Here is a 24,839-nt window from a genome sequence, read left to right as displayed (position 1 = left end):
TAAAGCAATCAGTGACGTTAAACAGCCGAAGAGTGTGTTTCTGTGTAGTATACTCACAGCTTTCGGTTTGAAAGGCGGCTGGACCTCTTTACTCTCCAGCTTTTCCCAGTCTATATAGCGGAAGAAGGCGTGCTCCTTGATGTCTCTCTCGCCCTCTGGACCGCAGCCCAGGCGCTTACCTGGGTGTTTGGTCATCAGCTAAAATCACAGAGAGGCACAAAATGTGACATTAATTCAGGCATGTTTGCTTTCTTTTTCTTTAACGTGCACTCACTCATCCTTCATTATGTCTCTGCGTGTCGTGTGCTTCTGCTTTTCAGGTTTCCATAACTAGTGCGGTACCCGGTGGTGTCTGATCAGAACGAGCTGATTGCGGCCAGCGCCACACTTGAGAATTGCTCAAATAATCAGCAAGAGGCCGATAACGTGCCGTATTTACTCAAACTGCAGCACCGTTTCAAAGCACGTCGGTACAGAAAGGACAGACTGCGGCTAAAAATGTGCTGCCAAAGCCCCCTGATGAGGAAGGCCCGTTGACCAAGACATACTGTTCTCAAAGCCTAAATGAGCCTAAATAATTTCAGGACTAAGTATGACATCCAAAAAGCTTCAAACTTGGCACTATTTTGGGTAACTTCTTTGTGTTTCCAGCAATATTGTCACAAAATCTGATGAAACGCAAGGGACTGTCTCCAGTAGTGCTTTGAACAGCCACTGTGAAAGGCATAACTTTTATCCAAAATTCTAGGTATTGGAGAGTGAAATCCACTCTGGTGTAGTCTCACTGTTGGAGGGTGCTCTTGTGCAGATCCACTCCACACAAACAGCCCTTGAACATGAAGTACCCTCCAGTGTTCAGAGTGGATAGACAGAAGGTTCAGAGGTCGGTTTAGGAGCTCTTTGTTATGTGCACACGAGTACGCGTTCTCACCCCCTTGCAGATGGCGACGGCTTCTTTGGACATGGATTTGGGGTAAGAGACGTGATGCTCCATGATCGACTGGAACAGCTCATCTTCATCCTCGCCGTCAAAAGGCGGCTGGGGAAGCACAAATACACTTCATCATTTTCAGTTCTTGTTTTAATTGTTTGAGTATAAAACAAAAAAATCAAAAAAAAAAAAAAAAAAAGAATGACAAACCTGTCCAGCAAGCATTTCATAAAGCAGTACTCCAAAGGCCCACCAGTCCACCGACTTCCCGTATGGCTGATAGGCTATGATCTGCAAAGAAGAGAACAGAGTCTCATTCAGAAGTCGGTATAAATATATACATATATATGTTTATGCTACTAGACAGCATGTAAACACACCTCTGGGGCGATGTAGTCCGGTGTTCCACAAAAAGTCTTTGTGGTCACGCCATCTAACATGTTCTCTTTACACATGCCAAAGTCGGCGATCTTTATGTGGCCTTCAGCGTCCAGCATCACATTGTCCAGCTTCAGATCTCTGCAAACACACACACAGGCAGACAGGGATCATTCCCACATGTAAACTGAAACGGCTGGAAACTGCACATCGGGGTCACCGACCAACTAACTAACTAACTAACTTACCGATACACAATGCCTTTGGAGTGAAGGAAAAAGAGACCAATGGCAATCTCTGCAGCATAGAACCTAAAACACAGACACATGGCAGATTCAATATTTCATTTCAATTTCTTAATATTTGTAATCTGTAATGCCCCTTTTTTTTTTTTTTTTTTTTTACAATTTTCAATAGAAAGCGAGAATTCATAGCTATCACACTTATGTATAAAAAATGCCAAGTGATTCATTTATTATCTGAATTGTAAGGTTTTTACTGGAAAGCAGCAGTATGCTGGTATACGTGTGCGTACACCAATCAGACATAACATTATGACCACCTTCCTAATATTGTGTAGGTGTCCCTTGTGCCTCTAGTGTTGTTAGTGGGGGTCTTTGGGTCCTATGGGTCGAGGGGAGGGGCCTCTGTGGATCATCCCACAGATACTTGATCAGTCCGGGATCTAGTGAAGTTGGAGGCCAGGTCAACACCTTGGGCTGTTTCTCGTGTTTTTTTGAGTTGTTCCTAAAGTGTTTTTGTGTGTGTGTCTGTGTCAGGCTACATCCTGCTGGGGATGGCTGCTGCCATCAAGGAGTGTCATTGCTTTGGGGTGGGGATGCTTGGTCTGGTCTAGGTGGGTGCTACATGTCTAAGTAACATCCACATAAATGAATGCCAGGTCCAAACAAAATGGTCATCGTTATTCACTTCTCTTGTCAGTGGTCATAATATTTATCTTCAGATAAATGTTTGTCTAAATTTTATACACCATTAAGCATTTTTTCAGATCAGCCCAAAACATTCAAAGTCAGAAGAGATACTGTATGTCTATAAGTAAATCAGAAAATACTTTAAATACAAGTAAGAACAAACTAATCAAAACAAATTTTGACTGATTGACTGATGAATAACAAGTGAACCAAACCTCACTCAGAGATAAATAGCACAACAGAAAGTGTTGGGGACCAAATTTGGCCATTTTCTCCTTGTGCTGATAGAAATTAAATTTAAGAAAGACACAGTCTGGATACTGAATTCAAATCTTTATAGTTGCTGTATGGTTGTTTAAGACATTTTAGAGAGGGTAAAACAGCTTTATCCTGTACTGGATTTGATCAACAGCACAGGGTGGGTGTGTGTACTCACACAGCATGAGGCTCCTTGAACTTGCCGACCTGTTGGATTTGGTACATGAGGTCTCCTCCATTAATATACTCCATGACGAAATACAATCGGTCCTAGGAGCAAAGATGATGAGGAGAAAGAAGGAATGAATATATCAGTAAAAGCTATTTATAAAAACTTTTATAGTAGTGTAGCTAGCGTAGTAAACTGATAATAGCAAACTATTTGATATTAACGCACACAGAAATTGGTGATAAAACCAACAGAAAACATCAATAAGAAGTCAGTCTAAGTACAAGCTATCATGTTTCTGCTTGTGTCCTACCATGGTTTGGAAACACGAGTGCAGCTGAGTGAGAAAAGGCGGTTTTCCAGAAAGAGCGAGGACCCTCTTCTCCACCATGGTGCACTCCACATCGTCGTCTTGGATTACCACGTCTTTTTTCAGGATTTTGATGGCGTATAGCTCGTCTGTACCTTTCCTCTCAGCCAGCATCACCTGAAGGGAGTCAGTGAGAGTGTTTTCAAGCTGCATGCCCCTATTATCCGCCTTAAAGAACCCGTTTTCACCATAGACTGTACAAAAATGGACGGCGGAACAGCTCCTTAAAAGTGAAGCTAAAGCAAGTAGAGCTCCCCCTGGTGACTGGCTTCAATATGGGTCATAAGCTCCGCCTCCTCAGTGTTAGTGGATGGGACTTGGGCCAAACTAGAACACTAAAATACACGTCAAATAATTTTAATCAAAAATTTCCTTGTAACTCGTGGAGGTAGAGCAGAGCGCAGTATTAATTAAAAGAAAACGCGAGTGAGTCTGGCGGAAGTGTTGTCGGGTCATTGATAACGAGGCACCACGTAGTTGTTCCACTCTCGGACCGTACTGCTCAGACTCTAGCTCCAAACTTGCAAGATGGCGCCACCCGTATCCCCAGGAAAATAGCATCAGTTTGGCCAGTGCAAGGAAGTGGGGACACGTTGTCCATATTTATATACAGTCTATGGTTTTTCACTGACGGTCCTCACCTTGCCAAAGCTGCCTTTTCCCAGGACCATGATGAAGTTGAAGTCAGTGAGTTTGACGCGGTCCTGATTGCCATTGCTGTCGTACTTGCACACCGAGGAAGAGGAGGAAGAGTCTGTGGGCTTCCCTGGACCCAGTTTTGCTTTCTGGAAAGAGAAGGAATTACAGGAAAGAATATTCAAGGAGGGAAGAATAAATAAACAGGGTCACTTCTTATGTCGTGCATCTCACCTCAAACTTTATTCGCAGGTCCTCATTACCGTCCTCTCCATCTGGCTGGACTGGGACATTGAAGTATTCCCCTTCCTCTTGGGAAAGTAGCTTAAACCTAAAGCCCAGAATAAAAACAGAACAATGTCAGATAAAACCCAGGATTACCACCAGACAATAAAGCCCTTAACCATTCACACGACTGTTCCGTCTTACTTCGTTATGTCTGCCTACACCTGTGTAAATTCACAAATTCTCCTCCATCTTGACAACTCACCATCCATCTACGCCTAGTTTCTGCAGCTCTGAGATCCCAAAGGACAGCGATCCCATGAAGTCGTTCCTGCTGGTCAAATCCCAGTCCCAGATCTCCACTGACAGACGGCGGTCCTTGTCGCTTTCTTTGAGCTTGCTGAGAAACGAGAACAAACGGGGGAGGGAGGAGAAGTCAAACGGAAGATAAAGGACGAACCCAAAATAGTTAAAACTGTCTCTATGTAAACTCGTAAACATCTCAGGAAATGATACGGTTTCATGCCTGTGCCTTTCCTAGCAGAGCACTGTAACCCAGAATAGCTTGCATAACAATGAGCACAAACAGGACGGGGTCACTTGCACGAGTCCCAGTTAGCTTTGTGCTTATGTGTCTGAAAACGAGGCCAAGAAAGTGACTTTAAACCGAGCAGGTTTTATTCAACAAGGCCAGAACATAGGTGTGTTAATCTAAAACTCATCATATATTTGGTACAGAGTAAGAGGTGTCTCACAAGGTGAAGGTCTCATTCCAGGTGGGGTTGAGGCAACATTTGATGGTCTTTGTCTTCTGCTTGCTCTCACTCTTGGGGTCTGGGATCAGCTTGAGCTTGACATAGGGGTCTGACAGGCCGTTGGGGTCCATGGGCACCAGGTTCCTAGCCTCTTTGACTGTGAGGAGGGCGAGGACATGGATAAAAGATAAAAAACATGCTTTTAGACTCTTTAGTCAGGAATTTGTCCTTTCCAGAGGACAGCAGGAGGTGGACCTGTAATTGTGAGCTAACACATCCCCATATAAAGCCCTAAATAACTCTGGCCACATTTGCCAACACTTAACAACAGTTTAGTTTCTGTTCCATAATCAATCCGCAGCTGTCTGAGAGAGAGAGAGCTAGCACGTGGACACATGTCCCAGTGGAAATGTGGGTCAATCGTTGGATCATTGATTGACTAATGGACTTTCCAGTTTTAGTCTTACGCTGACAGAGAGCGCTGAGAGGCGCTCGGTTAGGTGTGTGCATGTCAGAAAAAAAAAGAGTCAGAACGAAGAGGGCAACGAACAGAGAGCACTCACTGGTGACGGTGAGAGTGTCCGCAGCGATCTGGGCAGAGATGTGAATGCGTCCTCTCCTTTCCGTGTGATCTGTCCCGCACAGGCTCGGGACGTTGGCCACACATCGCTTGTGGATGTTCATCATACAGTCTGAGCACGAAAGTGAGAGCACGAAATGCACACGTTAATTCGTTTTGGAAATCACAAATCGGGCTCGAGGCCTCCTCACAGTCTGTGCAACATATTGTACGTTAAACCCTCGATTATCAGAATGCCTCTGGTACCTTGTTGACAAAATTAATGAGCTCTTCAGTTCTAAAAACATGAACACGGGGGACTCATAATAGATAAATCCAAAAAGCATAGTCACACAATGAACAGCAAAGGTATTTAGACATTATGTCAAATATGGATATCCACAATGAAGCTTTGTGGCAACTTCTAGTCAGAGCCTCCCCACCTGATCAACGCACATCCTTTAAACCACATAGCAGTTTTGACATATGGTTTTCTTTCTATACTAAGACCGCACAAATTTTATTCCCAGCAAAGTTTTAAGCTCAGAGACCAAACCGTCTGTAGGTCAGAGCAACGACAGACACATGGTCACCGGCTCAGAGAGACTTCCTAGGACTGGACGGATACATCACATTTAACAAAAGCGTTAAGAAAAAATAGACACTCCTATAATGAGTGAATCACAATGTCAACAAGAATCAGGAAAGATGTTTGTGTAGTTTGTGTAGTGACAGCAGTGTAGACTTCAGACATCCTCAAAACACTGCTCACACTACACAAACATCTTTGACCCAGTCACAGGTATCACTGGGGTTTAGCTCATCAGCCCCGAGACAACTTCCTCCAGAGCTGCGGTTCTCAGAGGCTGAGCACCACTTCCTGAGAATCAAAGATATACAGCGCCCTTTAAGTGCTGACTCTGCAAATCTCAGAGGACTAAATGACACAGACGCATGATGCGAAACATACACACAGACAAAAAAACAAAAAAACAAACAAACATGAAATCATGTCTGTTTTGTTTATAAGCTTGTCTTGGAGCTTGGTGGGAGTTTAGCGAGCCTCCACTCCCTTTCCTTTGCCTCTTAAATTCACACAACGCACCAAGACATCATCTCTGGCCTCTTTATGGCCATGACGTTTATTCTGCTTCCTCCTCTGCTCTGATTAAATACAGCTCTGTTCCCATCTTAGACTCGTCTTCAGCGCCTCAACTGTGAGCACATCTTAAGGAAGGACAATACACAATCCTTGTTTAGTGCATGTGATACTAAAACGGGGCTACAGCTTTGTGTTTTGTAATAAGACACGCTAAAATGTGTAGAATACACAATAAAAAGAAGTATAATGATTTCATAGTCACAGGGATACAATTTGACCTAAATCTTAGATTGTTAATTCGCTCTGAGCACAGACTTAAATTAACAAGGAAACAAATAATTGGCTATTTTCTGATAAGTATTTTCTAATAAATAGATCACTACTTAGCCTGTCCACTAGATGGCAGACTACTCTGATGTACCAGGCTCCACTTTTTGTCCACTGTCTCAAATCAGTGGGCGGTGTTGCGGTTCTGCAGCGGTGGAGAAGGAGAAGTAAATCTATTGTTGTCTACATGTTTTCCATTCCATGACAATAACCTTTCAATGTGGTCACTTCATCTGATTCATTTTTACTTCACGTCTCCAACAGGCAGTGCGCTAGGACTCGTTACACCACTGAAGCATCACAAAATTAAATGCACAGAAAGAAATTTGTATTTGATGGCAGGACTGTTGTAAACGCTCAAATACTCCAGTCTTCTGCTGCGCATTTCCATGGATTAATAAATAATCGGACACTCGTTTAATAAGCTGCTCCGACATTTTCATGGGGCCAAGTCGAAGACCATAAATAGCTGCATGCAGCGCACACAGGTACAATGAGGAAATGCCTATAATGCAAAGCTGAATACGGCTCTACAGAGATCTAATCTACTTCCTGTTTGTGTCTTTGTTACAAACAACAGGCAACTGGTCAGCAATAAACAGGAGCAGGTGACTTTACCAATGTGCAATCTGAATTCAAAAGTTTATCAGCGAAAGGCTTTAGATTAAGTTTAGATTACACCCACCCGCATAATAACAACAATAAAGCCGTGCCTATATGTGTGCAAATATTTAAGAAATACAAGACCTCTAAGTAAAATTAAAAGGAAAGGTTGAGGTGGATATCGATCCCTGCTACACTTGAGAAAACTGGGGAGATGGTGCAGTCTGATTCAAAATGTGAAAAAAGGCTTCAATATCAACATATGTATGAATTTTCAAACTGTATTTTTTTTTTTCGGAAAATGTCACTTTTCAGAGATACAGGAAGTTTAATGATGCCATGGATACAGTGAGCTACAATGTGAGCTTTGTTTGTTTTTGTTAGAAAGTCACAGTCGCAACTTCCCCGCAAAAAAAAAAAAAAAGCTAGATATGAATACAGAATGATAAATTGATGTTAGCGGACTGGTTTGCTGCTAATGCCAAACCAAACATTTCCTACCACAGACAGCTTCACATTAAATTAAAAGCATTTAAGTTTTAAAACACATGTTTATTCTTATCTTAAAGCTGTCACAGGAAATGCAATGTAAATCATTGAGCTCAGCACATATCACTATAATTCATCAAAAAACCTGTCTATGAAGCCAGACACTGGTAATTATTTATTTTTTTTCAGTGAGCCGTTAGATAAAGCGCTGCAGGCAACAAGCTGCACACCTCCAACTTCTCAGAGAGTTACACAACTGCTTTCTCTTTGATCTGCTGTTCACAGACCCATCAGACCATGGAAGCTAACAGAATGATGAAAAAAGGCAGATTAATGTATTAATACTTTGTTTTGCTGCCCTCTGACCTGTTTCATAAAACACATTTGCTGCAACCACCTGTAACTGCAGGCGTGGGACTTAAATTAATGAGAATATCACTTTAACTTTGCCAAATTATCCAAGTTACGGTTAAGTATAACTGAATGAACAGACTGCAACTCCTTTTTTTTGCTGTGACAGTGAACACATCTAAAAAACCTGCGGATTCTCAGGGAGGCATTGAAGCCGTCCATTCGTGGAGTATCTCAAAAACTTAACAAGTCAGCATGAAAGCACAATAAGAAACCTTTTAGAAACTCTATACTGTCGTTTGGTGTAGTATAAACTCACAATGAGAGGTGTTTAAACCTTTTGTTCATCTTGTTTATATGAGTGGGAGCAGGCTCAATATTAAAAACTCCTCTCGGTATAATGAAGTACAAAATGATCCTGCACCTCCTGCATCTCTGTTAAACAACCACTGAATATCATATCCTTCATTAAGAACAGCTTTATTGCAGGAATGCCATTTTAGACTTCATTCAATTAAGCTAGATGTGCCCTAACCTAATAAAGAGGCAACTGAATGTGTATCATCCCAGATGATTGTCTGTCTACTATTATTTTCTAAATGGTGATTCCTGTTGCATGGAGGGTTTTAGACTTAAACACCAAATGAAAACGGAGAAAGAAGTGTAAGAATATGCTCACGGCTTCTACAGCACAATCCACACATGCAGAGATGTTTGTGTACGTACGGTCACATTTCATGCCCTGGTGTATAAGCCCGTAGAGGAGGGAGCCGCAGTGGTCACAGAAGGTGGGGCTGGAGTAAGTGTGGACCCTGAACTTGTGTTTACTACGAGGATCCTGCAGAGACAAAAGAGGACAGAGGAGACGTTTCAGAGAGTGGACTCTGTTAAAACATTTAAATCAGGTTCAGGTGTTCTCATTTGTCCTTTCGGGCTGTATTTAAAGCATCAGTTCACCCAAATTACAAGAAAACAAGTTCTCGTGTAGCTCAAGATGTGTTTAAAAGAGCAGATTTATTTTTTTGTTTGTTTTGATTTAACTGCAAAATTGTGCAGCTACTCCAACAAAAGCATATGGACACAACAACATTTGAGCCGTATCTTATTTCAAAGCCACACCGCGTCCGCTGCGCACTGCTTTTCATCTCGTTTTGAAAAACTGGCTCCCGTTCAGTCCGTTAGTGACGTTAGCCACTACTGATGTTAGACAATTAGTCTTGGCTTGCAGAGTTGACTTCTTTAGGGAAGTGGATTTAAACTTGAGGGCATCATCATGTCGAAACTACTGTCTTACCGTGGGGACCCGCTGTGGTCTGAGACAAAACTAATCTAAAGCACAAAAACACCCTGAGAGTAGAGATTTGTGGTGCCAGCTTAATACACATCATGACTCATGATTCATGATTTTCTCCAGTTTGGGTGAACCGATGCTTTAAACATCACTTCCATTATAATACAGAGCACAAATTGAAATATCAAGAGCGAGAGAGAGAGAGAGAGAATGAAATACTGACTGAGTGCCTTTGGAGGACGCACAAAAATAGGAAACTACAAAACCGCTTTGGTGATATAACTAAAACAAAGAAAGACAGAGGGTTTGCAGTCAGTCACAAGACTTCAAGATCCGTGACTCACAAACGGTGTGTGAATGCGAGAGTTTGGTTCATTAACCTGAGGCAGCCAGGCAGCACATTTTCCCTTTACAGAGGGGAGTTAATGCGATTCGGAGGCCGACATGTCAGCAGGACAGAGGGCGAGAGCGAGCGTTGATCCAGCAGCACAAACCAAAAGCCAGTGCTGACCTTGTTCATTTTGTTAATAACTATCACTCAGCAGCAGAACATAACAAAATATTAACTTGTACACAAGACAGGAGTGGAGCGAGTCGCAAAAAAATAAACCCAAATTCTGGGTAAATAATAAAACAAAAAAGTCCTCCTGGGAGCCTAATTCATTTTTGTCCTCTGTGGAGGACACTGATATTTAAAAAAGTTAGAGAGTTGAAACCTGTTAGAGGACATCCTGGCCTTTCCAGTGGTATATCATTGGTTGGGGTGTGACATGTGCAACAGGAGCTCTGCTTTCTCAAAATGGCCGACATCTCACAGTCCACATTTTAAGGGAGCAAGAGGTTTAAATAGTTTAAAAACATACATTTATGATGGATCTAAGTGGATATTTGACATGCTTTAGTTAGAAAAGGGTTTTAGCTAACCTTCAAACAAGTTTTATTCATATGCACTGCAGTTTAACCACAGTGCAGTACACTTTTTGTTGATGTCCACGGTGGTGGACATTGGGACTCCATTCATCTGTTTTTATTTAAAATTCATGGTACCACAGGTGACAGTAAATTGACAGAAGCAGAGAGAGTTTTACTCAAAATTGCAGATGGAATTTGAAAATTTGATGGAAAATTGAAATTGGATTACACCCATCGTGTGCCTGTTTGGTTCAGGAGCAACAGTTAAATAGATTAATGTGACGTAAAGATGAATCTTGAGTATAAGAGAAGAGGGGAGAGAGTTATTTAAAAAAACGAATTACGAAATAAAATAAGGAACAGCTTCCTAGCTTGGATGTATGCAGACATCATTCAAGTTGTCCATAAAGCAGTAAGAGCAGTGACAGACAAAATAGGATCACAGTAATGTATTTCACTGCTAAGCTTAGATGTCGCTCCTGACACAATCAGTAACATCAGTCGACACCTGTTTTACATGATGGTTCCTGTTGCTGGTAGGCTTTTCATGTGCAGTAAAGTACCTGACAGAATACAGGTGGGTTGCTTTTGGGACAGAGTCTGCAAAGCTGGGACATGCAGTACTTTGAAAGGCAGAACATGTCCCAAAAGGAACCCAAGTGACAAACACAGGAAACAGTTTTTGGGACTACCACTCAGAAATGTGACTCCTGATGCATGAATCCTTGCATTGTATAAATGCAATTATGGGTTTAGGTCAGGTGCCCTCTGTGGACATTTTAAAAGTGCTGATTTCTCATTCTGATCATTGGCCGTTCAGAATACTGTCATAAAAAGGTAAACGACGTTCCAGTTAACTATATTTCAGTTACAAGTTTTAATTAACTTCATAATTGTGTTAGCTGTTGTTGCAGCAACAATTTGGTGGATCATACAAGAAAACAAAGAGTTTGAAACCCGTCTTCCATTATAAAGGACATTCTATAAATACCTAATATAAAATGTTTTTTATAGCATGTTATTTACACCCAATAGACTCAGTTTCTGTTAAAATTACAGAAATTTTCAAACCTTAATTTTGTTGGGTCCCAGGAGGATAAAATAAAGCGAGCTGTGCAAAAACTTCTGAGACGTGGTGGTTCGCACGCTTTGTTTACTTACATCAGAGGCAGGTCCCTTGTCGGCCCCCGGACAGGAAAAGGTGACAAACTCATGACAGCGCTTGTGGACCACAAAACAGCACACTGGAGAAGGAAAGTGAAAAAAAAAAAGAAAAGAAGGCATAAATATCAACTCAGATTTCTTGTAGTGGCAAATACTGCAACACAACAGCAACACTGATATTAATCAATATGTCAGTTACGTGGCATTAGTCACTGCTCAACAGGCTGCTCGTTTCTCAGCAGTCAATACCTGCATTTAATTTCGCTGCTTCACTTTAGGAGGTTTTTAAATTTAACCGTAGCGTGGTCGGACCTCCGTTAATCACACCCCATAACATTAAAGCTGTCACAGGAAACTTCCCACGTTGGCAGCCTCAAATGGCAGCCGTCTCTGTACCTGGTGATTTGGCCGCATGTTCGTGCTTGTGTGGTGAGCAACTGAGATGAACATGTTTTTACAACTTCAGAGATCGCCTACATGAAAGAAAAATGTAAACACTTGCTTGATATCTTTAAGCAGAAAGAGACAAGTGTCCTTTTTAATAAGAAACTCAATTAATCAGCGGCTTATAGTTTGGGCTATAAAATCTCAGAATAGTGAAAAACGTGGCTAAATCACATTTCCCAAGCCAATACACTCAAATGTCCAACCAGCAGCTCAAAACCCAAACATCACAGAAGAATCATCGATCATGTTTGGTCTAATCTGATTATTTGTCAGTTTATTTTTCTCTGAGCTAATCGTTTAACTGATCACATCTAAAAAAAGAACTGTTCATGTAATGCTTAGCAGTACTTTTTCACAGCGTCTTTATCATAACACCAAAAAAAAAAAAAAGGTACAACACAACAGGCAGAGCAGGAATAAAAACAAACTTGGAGCTCGTTCAACAGTTCACCACTCTGTTTAATGCTGCTCTGGCACCTCGGGGTCCTGTGCCTGTGCCCAGTGGGCAGAGGACAATGAAGTGGTGCTTGAGTGGGTGTGTGATGTCCTGTGCTATTGTATTTGAGCTGCGTGTAATGACCTTACAACAGAGATCAGAGCGGCTGAGTGTGGAGGGAGCTATTATCCTGGCATGCGAGGTTTGGACGACTTGTGACAGAGAACACGATGAGTAAAAAGGTGGCGCGGCGGAGCGGCATGGGTTGAACAATGCGTCGAAGCTGAGGTGGTGAGTCTGTATGTTCAGGAAAGTGGACACTGCAACTAGTCACTGAGAAAATTAATGTTTGCATTAACTGACAATTAACAGTAATTTGTGTCAAGTAGAAAAACAGAGCCTTGTCACAGCCACTCAGATGGGATCATTTGTTCTTTTGTCTTTGATAGTATATTGAACAATTGAAGTTATAAGTTAAGAAATGAATCCAGAAGGAAATTCTTGTGCCAGAAGATAAATAAAGCCGACTGATTTAAAGAAAAGGGACGTCCTGGTCAAATATTTTTTGCACCCCGATCTGATCCTGATCATTTAATATCGAGCACTGATCCGATTCCCAGTCCAATTCCAAACCCGACCTGGAGATTCATAAAAGCCCTTTTTATGACACTTGTATTCTCCTAGATCACATGTGCACATGACGGGGCTATCAAAGTTAAAGTGATAATACTTAGAGTAGAGTAGTGTCGAGAGGCTAGCTCGTACCTTTGCTTCAGAAGCTCCAACAGACGGTGAAAACCTGTGTTCTCTACTACAGAAATGTGTTGGTCATCCAACGCCACAAACTCCCTAACCCTCTCTGGAATATCTTTCGCCTTGACACTGTCTAAAGGAAACTTTTCTCTTCTTTTAAAAGCAGTGTTAAGGGTTTGCTGTTGTTTTGTGGTATTTTTGTAGGAGGCCAATCAAGTTGATAGAACTGAATCACAATCTCCTACTTCCATCTCTGCAAATATCTGCACACGGATTTAAAAATTACTGTCTGACTAGCTTCATTTTCCAGAGTCAAGTTCTTTTCTTCTTCTTCTTCTTCTTTCATTTTAAGCAGCTTTGACAGTAGCCAACCGCAATTAAACCAGAAGAAGAAGAAGTTTTGAGACTACAGGGATGTGGTTTTGTTTATAGCAGACCTAAACCAAATAACTACAATAGATCGGGCTTGGCTGATATCCAATCCCATCATTCTTATAAAAAAAAAATCCTGAATCAGCCCCTTTACTGATCGGGACATCCCTAATGAAGACTCATTTCGTGGACTAAATATTTATTAAATAAAGTTTCATCGTCTTTGAACAGATCTGCCGTTGACTGACGCTTTAAACTGCACACTGAGTCATAAGAAACACATCCATGATGTCTCACTCTGGTCCAGATGCAGATAAAGTACAATCCATGCCTTTTAAATTTTGATCAGTCACTTCCTACAGGCGAAGACGCTAACACGACCAACACTGGAACTCCATTTAGAGAAATAGGGCAGAGCGAACAGCAGCCTGACTTTGTGGTTTAGACTTCCATCACTGGTGTATTTTTACAAACGGCACAACTGATTTAAACCACTTCCACTTTACTGCTTCTGGCCGGGCTGACTAAAAATGGGACGGAGACGGTAACATGTTTCTGGCAAACTGACAAACGTGATTAAGAAAATATATAATACGTTGAGACAATACCCAGTCACTAATCAAAATCACACACACACACACACACACACACACACACACACACACACACACACAAACACACAAACAGGGTGACATTACACTCTGCTTTAATCTTAATTATTCACCTTCTCATTAGATTTTCATGAGGAACCGTGGCAACTGGAGGCACGTTTCAACGGTTTCTAGGAGTTAAGCAACAGTTCGCTTAGGTTTGTGATGGGTGTGTGCGTGTGCGTGCTTGTTCAGGGATGACGCTGCATCAAAGCAGGTTTTTTTTTTGTGTGATTTAGTTAAAAATCAGCGACTTTGGGTGAAGACTGTGAGCAGGTGGAACTCTGTCCATCACAACGCAAATGAGTCGACACACTGCAACGAGACTGCCTGAAGAAGGGAAAAAAGAAACAGAAGAAGAAGAAGAAGATGTGTGCTTGTTTGGCTGTCTTTGTGAGGACCAGACTGCGTTTTAGACATTGGCTGGTGAGGACATTTTTGGAAACTGAGGACATTGTGATCTAACAGAGCTTCAAAGGGATGTTCACGGGTCCAGGGTTGATTTCAGACCTCGGGTTTTAACCCGGTTTAGGTTTTGGGTTACGATAAGTGCTGGGGTTAATCATTTACTCGTGACAGTTAAAGTTAGCATAAGGGGTCGGGGAATGCATTGTGCCAGTGAGGGTCCTCGCAAGGATAGCAGTAGAAACGTGTGTGTGGGCAGCAAGGGATGGGGGCACAGCTGGGTTTGAGGCAATGTGAGGGGGAGGAGATTCATTTGTGTGTTTGCAGCATGTCAGAAAGACAGGGACAGGGAAGTGGAGCAGCAAAAAAACACTGAAGAATGCAGTGGCACTTTAAAGCTTTTTCTCCATAAATCTGCTCCGTCACTCGCACACACACAAACACACACACACACACACACCACACACACACAAATGTGCGCGCGCACACACACGCGCACTGCTGAAAGACAGGCCTAGTGACCTGGCGAGGAGGTCTTTGCTCTGTTGCCTAGCAACCAGGCTGAACCCTACAGTCGAGTCTACGCACACCGGCCCATTTTATCTGACTGACAGTGTTTACAGCAAACCAGACACCATCCAAAAAAGATTCCTGCGATGGACTGCCAGGATGACAGCGGGCCGACAGGAGGAGCACCGGGAAATTCCTCCATCTTGGATGATTAGTCCACAAGCCACAGACGGAGCAGCTGTAATCATTATTCAGGCCTCAACGTGCCCGACTAAAGTGAAACACAGACACAGAAATCCACTACTGAATGGCTCTGTGAAGAGTCTAGTTTAAAAACCATTTACATCAGATTTGCTTGTAATAAATAGCTGGAAATATCAGCGGGCTCTGACCGTAATAATCTCTCCTCCCACCAGATAGAAACAGAACATTAGTGACAAAAACAGTTGCCAAATTTCCATCAAAACAAAATGCTAAACTATCACAAAATTATCAGCTCTGCAACTGAAACCATATGTGAACACCAAACGTTTGGCTGTAGTTGCCAAATTATGGTTATTTATACTAACATGATTTCTTTTTAGTTGCTCCTGTGCCTCTGGGCTAACACTCAGTCTCTTTTATCTCGGTTTTTGGTCTCTACCTTCCTGGGGCAAAAATAAGTCACTTTAGCTGCTAAATGACCCCCACTATGTTTGCCAGCTAGTCTCTAATTGAGTCTGCCTGCTCTGCACAGAGGGTCTTCCTGCTGCGTCTAAAAACGACGCCATGAGAGCAGGGAGACAGAAGCGAAACTGTACATTTGCGTATGTTCGGCGGCCAAACGTAAGCTTAAAACACATAGATGTGGTTGGAGCTGCACAATCAGGTGATAATTCTCTTTAAAATATTACTCAACAGTGCCTCAGTGTAATAAATTACACTATTTATATATTATACTAATTGTTCATGATCTGTGTAATGTAATTTCAGTGCGATTCCAGTCTTTTCTATAATTTTTGTAGTCAACATTTGCAGATTTTACATATTTTGTAAATGCCGTTGTAAATGCCGTTGTAAATACAAGCTGGGTTAAGCTTGCGTCCTTAGCACATGCCTGTGGCTAACTCTCTGTATGTCACCAATGTAATGGTTGTACACATTTTTATCACAGTCTTGTTGATCTGACACTAATCTGCACTGAAAAAATACGAGATGAGGCAGCCAGTACTTCTGTTCATAGAAGAGGGCGCAAGTGAGCCACGGGTTCATGCTGTTTCTCTTCTTTTACGCTGAGTCAACTCTACAGTTCGTTTATTGGGATATTTTCTCTGTGTGAATGCCAAAAATGGAGGATTGTGTGTCTAAGCTTAAAACAGTCTAGACCCTCAGTCAAAACAGGAAGTGATAGATGATAGAAGATATTCTGTTGAAGTCTATATTAAAAATGTATAAAATCATCAGAATATAAAGATTTAATAACTCAATATTACTATATATTTGCTTAAGGTGACGATTTGGTTTTAAATTCAAAATATATATACTGTTTCCATTTGTGTTGTTGTGTGTTTTCACACTGGGTACTCTCATGAATGAACTGCAACGGCAAACTCAGTCTCTCTCTCTTATTCTCTCTCTTAACCACTATTGATCTGACATTGTGCCTTTGGCCAAATATGTACCTTATACCTATATGTGCGTAAAAAATGCTCATTTGACATATGAAACTTATATGAAAGTTATTCCACTGGGTTCATGATTGTAAACCTGTGCCTGAGCCACGAACCTCTCTGCACGTCACTGGTCTAAAGTACTCCAACGTTTCAGGAGCCTTAAGCCTCTGAAATACAGCTGACCCATGTTTGACTTTAGGATTGCAATTTAGTCTGGATTGGAAGAAACAGTGACTTTTGGGAATTATGACACAGACACCCATGTCTGCTTCCGGAGTCCCTTGAAATGACATCAATGTTTTTTAACCAGGAAGAAATTACAGACAACATCCTTGTTAATTAAACATGGAAACAACAAAGTGGCAGACTAATGTTGCTGTCCGTGCCAGCAGCTGCAGTTAAACTTTGCATTTTATCATGCCACTACTACGTACATGTGCGTGAGACAAGCCATTTCTCAAGACATCTGGAGCATCCTCTGTGTCCAGCAGCATTGTCATAAAGCAGATAATTTTGGAGACTGTGTTACGACACTCATCAGGAGGGGAATCATCTTCACTTTAAAACAAAAGCATTTTGGTGTGGACGTAGCCCGACTGGTTAGGTACTGTGCGTGCATGTCATATCCCGACTGTCGCTCCATGCTTCCTGTCGTCATGGTTGACTGTCCAATAAATGCAAAAATACCAAACAAAATGTCCTCTCTGGCGGGCCTGGGTTTAGAAAAAAAATAATTTTACTATTCAAATCAGCCTTCATTTGAAAGATCTGATATCGATTCCTAAAATCCTCAGATTGATTTCTTTAAATGCACGCCATTTTCTGCGTCTCCTTGGAAACCAGGCCGGTTTTGCATCACAAATCTCGCTAAACTGCACAATGAGATTAGTCATAAACAACTCTGAGAGCAGCATCAGGCCTGGAAGCTGATTGGATTTAAAAGTATGTCGACAGACAGAGTGGAGCTGGACAGAAGGAAAGCCATATGGGAGGATGTGCCAACTAGAGGTGAAGTATTGTGGAAATACCCCAAACCTCTGAGACCAGCAACAACCACACAAGTTTTAGTTTTAAGTGAAACTGTTTTGAACCTTATATCCCTGAGAATCGGAGGTGAATCGGTTCAGGAAATCCCAGTCCTACGGAACCGGTACCTGAGTAATGTCAGTCCACCAAGTGTAATCAGGTCGGCTAGGGTTTTCTTTTACTGCTGCAGTACTCAGGTAATCTGGTATTCACAGTAACTGCAGGAGAAAATAAAGTAAATAAAATAAAAGACATAAAATCACCTGGTCCATCAACTGTTAGGCGTTGCTGCTGGTGTTTGTGTTCTTCCTGCGTTAAGGTCTGTTTGTATCTGATCTAATTTCTCTGTGGTTTATTTGGGTCAGGTCTGGCCGAGCTTGTGCTCAGATCGGCGACGGACTGTATAGCTATGTGTTTGTTTTCTATCTCAGCCGCAGCCAGAGTGTCACCAACGTATCGTGCGATCAATATCTTAGACTGGCTAGAGAGTCATCCAATCAATAACAAAGATACCACTTCAATCGCTTCTCAGGGAATGATGGGGGATTAAACGTCAAACAGCGCCTGGTTCAATAAAAAAAACGACAATTCAAGATGAGAAATTAGCAGTTTGGGTTATTTTTTACCTTCTTCCTGTCATGTGTCATGGGCACAGAAACAAGTTAGCCTTATATATACATAAAATTTGCATGTCTGATCCTTTTTAATTCTCTGTGTTGATAAAACTCACAACAGACCATGAACAAATTCCAATATTCAAATGATATAACTTTAAATAATATGCAAGGTGAACACTAGGACCATCAGGACTAGTAACACAATGAAGTCTTTATAGTGAAATAAAGTCTGGACTCTTCGTCTGGTTCTTTTTCAGGATACAATTACAGAACAAGAATTTTAATAAACATAAAAACCTGTCACGCAACACACCACAGCATGAAACAAGGCGCTGGTCATAAAACTTGAGAGAAGCATATTGAAAAGCAGATTATATCGGCTGCCAGCGTACAGTGTACAGAAAGGTGGGGCGTGAAGTGGCCAGATCGATGAAAATCGAAGGCTTCCTCAGAAAGACAAAAAAAAAAAAAACTATGTTTCGCTCCAGTCACTTTTTGGTGGAGTTATACGAGCACATATCAGAAAGGGACGATACACCTGCAACCGCAAAACACGAACATGCCCAGAGGTAAAACCCAAACAGCTGTCGGCTCAATCTCAATCTCTTTTGATAAGCACAAGCATATTATAAAATTTTCATTTGAAATTACATGCACTTTCATATACACCGCCCACATACGGCATACCGAGCGCACATGTCGGCCAGAACGCAAATCTGACCACAATCCAGTTTTGTTTTCCTGAGCTGCAAACAAATGAGACCCCTAGAGCAGCGCAGTTGGAGGTGGTAACGCACCTGAGGCAGTTTGCCAGACTATGAAAAGGTTCTTCACTTGAGCAGTTAAGCTACAGACACGTACGTGCCGAAATCATCATGTGGCGCCTTGGATTTTTTGCATTTCTGCAGCCATAGAGTTGCTGCGTGATTTCAGTCGGATTAAATTCCAGACTTTTCTGTGTTGTAATGAACGACATGGCACAAAAAAAAAATGAAAAACTGTTCTGCTTCTCTCACACTAAGGAGATTTGGTGATGCTAAGCTCACTATCAGGTGGAGAAAACTCTTAACGATTACATTTAAGTAATATTTCTACGGTGCTTTTATATTCTTGTGCAAAACTTTAAGGTTGGTTTATCAGGATGTGTAACCAATACAACACAGATTTTGTAAATAATGTGTCATTAAGGCTGCCTATAATGTAGATAATCCTTCCGTATCAAACATAGCTATCACATCATATATTATTTTCCAATTTCATTAACTACATCTTAAAAGATAAATAATGAAAACCTTTCCCCACACTTTCACACACACTGGCCAGGTTACCATGACCACACAAACCGCAGAGTTGTGTTTGTTTTATTTATTTGTGGACAGACTTCCGGTCCTGCAATAAACGGAAAGGCATCTACACGTATGGCGACATCTACGAGTTACGACAGTGACAGTTTAGATAGCGCTGATCGTAAACCACTCGCAAACCGAACGGGAATTATGAACCAAGTTTGAGAACTTTATTGTGTTCACAGATCTCATGGGAACCCGTGCCATATTCCCTCAACAAATCAATGCTCAGATGGCAAGCCAATCTGCCCGAGTCTTTTTCCCAGCGTTTGAAAAAAAAAAAAAAAAAAATCATCCTGAGAGGCTGTCTTTCAAAAACATCGGACAAGTTGACGATTTCAGCCCCGACGTTCCAGTCGACAAGGGTTTTTTTTTTTTTATTGGAGGCATTCCGTCATGGATGATATTTTAGGGACCTTGTACAGTAACACACAGTGTTCACAGTCATGGCTTAGTGAACGCTTGAACAACACGGAGCCGTTGCAAAACATGTGGTTTTCCTACTGCGACTAGTTAAAATGTCTGCGTGAGCGGCACCTTTAAAGAAATGTGGTCGCACCGACATCTATTCATAGCCCGTCTCTTGATAAAAAATGTCATTTCTGCAAACTAATGATAAATTTAAAACCACTTCCCCGCTATAACTTACTTAATGTGGTTTTTAACCGTAAAACTTTCCCTCAAATTATCCGACAACTGAAAGAAAAAAAAAAAAATCCAATCCACCTAAAACCACTCTGACCAGACATCTGGATCTGTCTGTGGGGGAAACGACAGCAGAGCAACTTCCTCTTTTTACCGTCATTGCACTCAGGTGTGCAGAGAGACGCACAGAAAACGGACGACAATTAAAGAAAGGCTAAAGGCAGGAAACAAAGAATACACATCTCTCAGTACCTGCTGAACAGGTATCCAAACACACCCACAGGAGACACCTTTGTCACACACACACACACACACACACACACACACACACAAAACACAAACTGGTGTTTTTCTTTTTTTTCCGAAGAACACAGCTTCACACGTCAGAACAAGTCTATACCGAATGTCTGACATTCCTGACAACAGTGAGGACAGTCTTGTTGATGTGTGTGTGGGTGTGGGTGTGTGTGTGTGTGTGCACCTCCCAGTCACACTAAACTGCATCTACACCCTTCTTCTTCTTCTTCTTCTTCTTCTGACTCTTTTCAAGCTGCGCTCTTCACACACTCTTCACTGTTTCTGACACATTAATCTCACGTTAGATAAAATACACAACGTGAAAGTCTAACTGCAATTCACGCAGAGACAATTAAAGGAGTCTTTAAGAGGCGATGAAAAGGCTTCTGGGTAAAAAGGTGATATGCGAGTTACGTAATAACCATCGTTCCCGAGACTGAACCTCCAGTCTGAACTCAAAGCGTCAAAAATACTGAGACATGTGGTGAGAAAATCTTTACCGGTGCTTGTTAACCGATCTCTGTCCGAGACTGATATTAAATTACATTAAATTAAGGGAGAGGAAATCCAATAATAAGCGATTTGTCTGGGTTTTCTACCCTTCATATTGGGGAGATCTTTAAAAAGAGGTAGTCTTGCAGTTGCAGCTAAATGTAAACTAATGACCGTTTTCATTATGGGTTAATCCGGGATTTAAATTCCAGATTTAAGGTAAATTAAGGTTTAATTTAAGGTAACAACACAAATAGAGTATAAGAGACACAAATACACACCTAGAAAAAGCTACTACTAAACAAACAGCAATTTCCCCTGGGGCCCCTGACTCACAGGCCCCCAAAGCCTCGAGTTCAGATGCTTCAAATGATTTTCTTGCAGTACAATATCAACCGGTGAACTAAACTGTCTCCCATGACTAAATGAAAACGAGTGGGCGGACTACAGCCGCCGCACTAAAAATGTATGTCACCTGCTGCTTTTACTTTTACTTTGACTGAGTCAGATTTGTTATTTTATTTGCATTACTAACGCGGCCCGCTTTGAAAGCTTGTCTCGGATTTAAGAACAGGATCAGAAAATACAATACCGGAACAAGTAGGGCTGCATCCATGATTTAAATTCCAGATTAATCAGTGAATTGTCTTTTCTTTAAAACATCGATCCAGGATTGGTTATTTTTAAACATATATGTGCCAAAACTAGGGCCGGGACTTTAACGCGTTAATTAAGATTAATTAATTACACAAAAATAACGCGTTAAACATTTTTCACGCATTTTAATCACACTTGTTTTTGCACCCCGGAACGTTTCTCACTGGATGAGTTTCGGCGGACCGATTATACTGGAGCGCCAACTAGCGTTCATTACTTCAGACAACAACAAACCACAGTGAACATGAACGAAGAAGCTGATGAGACCGCTTTGGTTGGCCCCGTGGATGGGAAATATCAGTCATTATTCAATGGTATACTAAAAAGCCATATGAAAAAAATTACTTCTCACTGTTCTCAGGGCAAATATTTATATGCGATTAAAATGTGATTAATTTCGATTAATTAAATACAAGACCTCTAATTAATTAGATTAATTTTTTTAATCGAGTCCCGGCCCTAGCCAAAACATTAAATCTTCCACTCTCTAGAACTATAAAATGAAACAGAATTTAAGGGAACATGTTTACACTCACATTTTGTAATGAACGGATGAAAATATATTAAATGCGAACGGCCACCTCAATCTGAAATTTAAGATATATATTGTATGGATTTAAAATATCGTAAACATGATAACAGTAAACAGCATGGCTGCCAATTTCTGCATTGTTGCAGCTGCACATCAGACACGTTTGTTTTTCACCTTTAAGGTCGACACATTAAAAGTCACACATCAAGTTGTTTATAACTCTGTCAAAATTTCACTTGAACTGAAAACTGATGTCTTTTGAGCCGTTAACCGCCAAAACAAGGCTTACAGAGAACATGAGATAAACACTGGTTCATTTATTCCTAAACGAACAGGATACCGATGCCATGCTGGGTGTTTCGGGCGAAGATTATTTTGATAAGCATTTAAAAGTGAATTTACATAATTCCTATATATAGTTTCAATGTGAGCTCTGAACACCACAGGCAACGTTTCGACTTCTTCTTTGAAAAACCTTCACGTGTTCTCTCCTCTCTTCTCGGCCACACAGATCCGCTTTGGACATAAACGTCTTCTGACCTCGCTTAAAAGATCGCTCATTTACAGCATCGCGAGCAGCAGCCCATCTCGTCTGCAACCGTTCTCTCAAGTTGAGTCAAATTAAGAGGAAGGTAATCCAACGCTGCTGAGGTTTTTACAAACGACAAGACGCTGTAATCTTGAGAATTTGAGACGTTACATTTTGAGGTGTAGGCATCCATTTGTCTTAAAAACAACTTATCATTATTAGTAACCAAATTTGAGGGCGGCAGCTAAGAATCATTTTAGTAGTTTTGTTCTTGTTATTTTGAAAGATTACAAAAAAACAGAAAAGAGTTCATCACAGGAATTGTAATAAACGTCCTGCTTTTGATACATGAAGGAAAAAATATTAAATTTACTAGAATGGAAAAATGTCTTGGATTTGAAAAATGTCTTCAAGTTTGTATTCTTGTATTATTAATCTTATTCAGATGAGCCCAATTTATTTCAGTTTAGGTAAAAGTTCATAGAAGCCCTGGGTACGACCTATTCTTAAACTCAGCGTTAACCTGGATGCCTGCACTTTGACCTTTTCAAATCAGTGCTTATTGGGTCGTTTGTTTGATGGATTGATTAACTTCTTTTCATATCTTCAAACTTTGGTCACTGACCCTTATCAGAAACCACCCCGGTGCAGTTCCTGGAGTGTATAAGAGACTTTCTGTGCATTTAAACAGTCGTCTGTTTTAGGTTAACTGGCAGAAACTCACCACAGACCTTGATCCGAAAGCAGATTTACCTGTACGAGGCTCTGATTGGTCTGTGCACCACTCACCAGCTGCCTACAGTCCAGGAGGCTGTGCACACTCACTCAAGCACATAAAGTGTTAATTTTCTCTACCCCAATGCATTTCCTGTATCACCACCAGGGCTGTCGACAAAACTGCAGCCTCCTGAGGCGTCGAGACCTCAGCTTTTCACTGCTAATGAGCAAATCAGTTAAGTCTGAAGCAAGAAGCTAATGTGGAAACTTTGGTTATCTTCTTCCTGAACCTCACTCAGCCAGTCACCTGACCGGAGCCAGATGAGTTCAGGTGGGTGTCTGAGATGAACCGGGGGGGGGGGAGAAGAGGAAGTGATACTGGGAGCAGAACAACAACAGTACAGTAGCACGCATGTGACTGAAGGGTGTCACTATGTTGTTGAATGCGCCTGTTTATGAAACCATTTTGTGCAGAGGTCCGTGTCTAGACACCCACCCACCACCACCAGCACGACTGGCCGCCCACCCACAGACACACATCGCCGCCCACCCACACAGACACCCACCATTTTACATCTGATGTCAGGCTCGACGTTACAGCAGAGAACAGCTCAAGAAATCCAACTTCCTGGTCTGCCTGCCTCCCATTCTCTCCTCGGCCAAAACCAGACATCTCAGCTTTCACCGCTCCGAAGACTCTTCTACTCTTACATCTCACACTGTCCCTTCTGCAGGAGTGTTCTCACTCTCATTCGCCACTGCTGTCTAGCACCTGCTTTGAGTTTGACACCTGCCTGCCAGCGCAAACACGCCGCCGTCATCGTAGGAGCCAACAGGTCACTCTAACAGTGTGCAGACCTGAGGCCCTGAACGCAACAAACACACAGCAACACTCATTGAGACAGTGAACATCCGTCCACACACCCACAACCATATGCAACACGGGGATTTGTGAATGAGCCACTGCTCTTACCTTGGCACTGGAATCCCTGCTTCCCAAAGCCCCTGTGGACAGAAGACAAGGATGTGAAATTTTGGGGGGGATTTGCAAGAGATGCACTGACAGTGACGCGCGCACAACCACACATGAACACACACAACTGCAACAACAGCGGGGCCCTGTGTCTTCAGCTGCATTCCTCCACCAGACCTCCCGTCTCAGATACGGGTGTCGGGGTGGATGCGGTAAAAGCCGAGCGGCAGAGAGTGCTCTGCGGCTGCCGAGGACGCATCCCCCCCTGACAGGCCCGAGGTGCTGTCGCATTGTAGGGGGACTGGACGGGGATGGCGCACCGCGGCGTTTC

The 24,839-nt window shown here is 41.9% G+C and overlaps 1 protein-coding gene across 2 annotated transcripts in view; it reads right to left on the bottom strand.

Annotated features, from left to right (window-relative positions):
* LOC311498700 (protein kinase C beta type-like) overlaps nucleotides 1-24,839 on the bottom strand; it is a 33,031-nt gene that overhangs the window by 7,571 nt on the left and 621 nt on the right. For both annotated transcript variants that reach the window (XM_084559404.1, XM_084559403.1), the window contains exons 2-16: nucleotides 24,509-24,540; nucleotides 11,450-11,532; nucleotides 8,812-8,923; nucleotides 5,218-5,346; nucleotides 4,655-4,811; nucleotides 4,165-4,299; nucleotides 3,909-4,005; nucleotides 3,680-3,823; nucleotides 2,982-3,155; nucleotides 2,678-2,769; nucleotides 1,558-1,620; nucleotides 1,312-1,450; nucleotides 1,142-1,222; nucleotides 932-1,039; nucleotides 58-198 (exon numbers count right to left, since the gene is read on the bottom strand). In XM_084559404.1, the coding sequence (XP_084415530.1) occupies nucleotides 58-198; nucleotides 932-1,039; nucleotides 1,142-1,222; nucleotides 1,312-1,450; nucleotides 1,558-1,620; nucleotides 2,678-2,769; nucleotides 2,982-3,155; nucleotides 3,680-3,823; nucleotides 3,909-4,005; nucleotides 4,165-4,299; nucleotides 4,655-4,811; nucleotides 5,218-5,346; nucleotides 8,812-8,923; nucleotides 11,450-11,532; nucleotides 24,509-24,540 (1,687 nt within the window). The remainder of the gene's footprint in view (nucleotides 1-57; nucleotides 199-931; nucleotides 1,040-1,141; nucleotides 1,223-1,311; nucleotides 1,451-1,557; nucleotides 1,621-2,677; nucleotides 2,770-2,981; nucleotides 3,156-3,679; nucleotides 3,824-3,908; nucleotides 4,006-4,164; nucleotides 4,300-4,654; nucleotides 4,812-5,217; nucleotides 5,347-8,811; nucleotides 8,924-11,449; nucleotides 11,533-24,508; nucleotides 24,541-24,839) is intronic.

This window comes from Chelon labrosus, assembly GCF_963514085.1.
Source record: "Chelon labrosus genome assembly, chromosome: 2".
Lineage (NCBI taxonomy): Eukaryota > Metazoa > Chordata > Actinopteri > Mugiliformes > Mugilidae > Chelon > Chelon labrosus.
The sequence above is the reverse complement of the archived record's forward strand: the minus strand, read 5'-3'. Positions and strand labels throughout refer to the sequence as shown.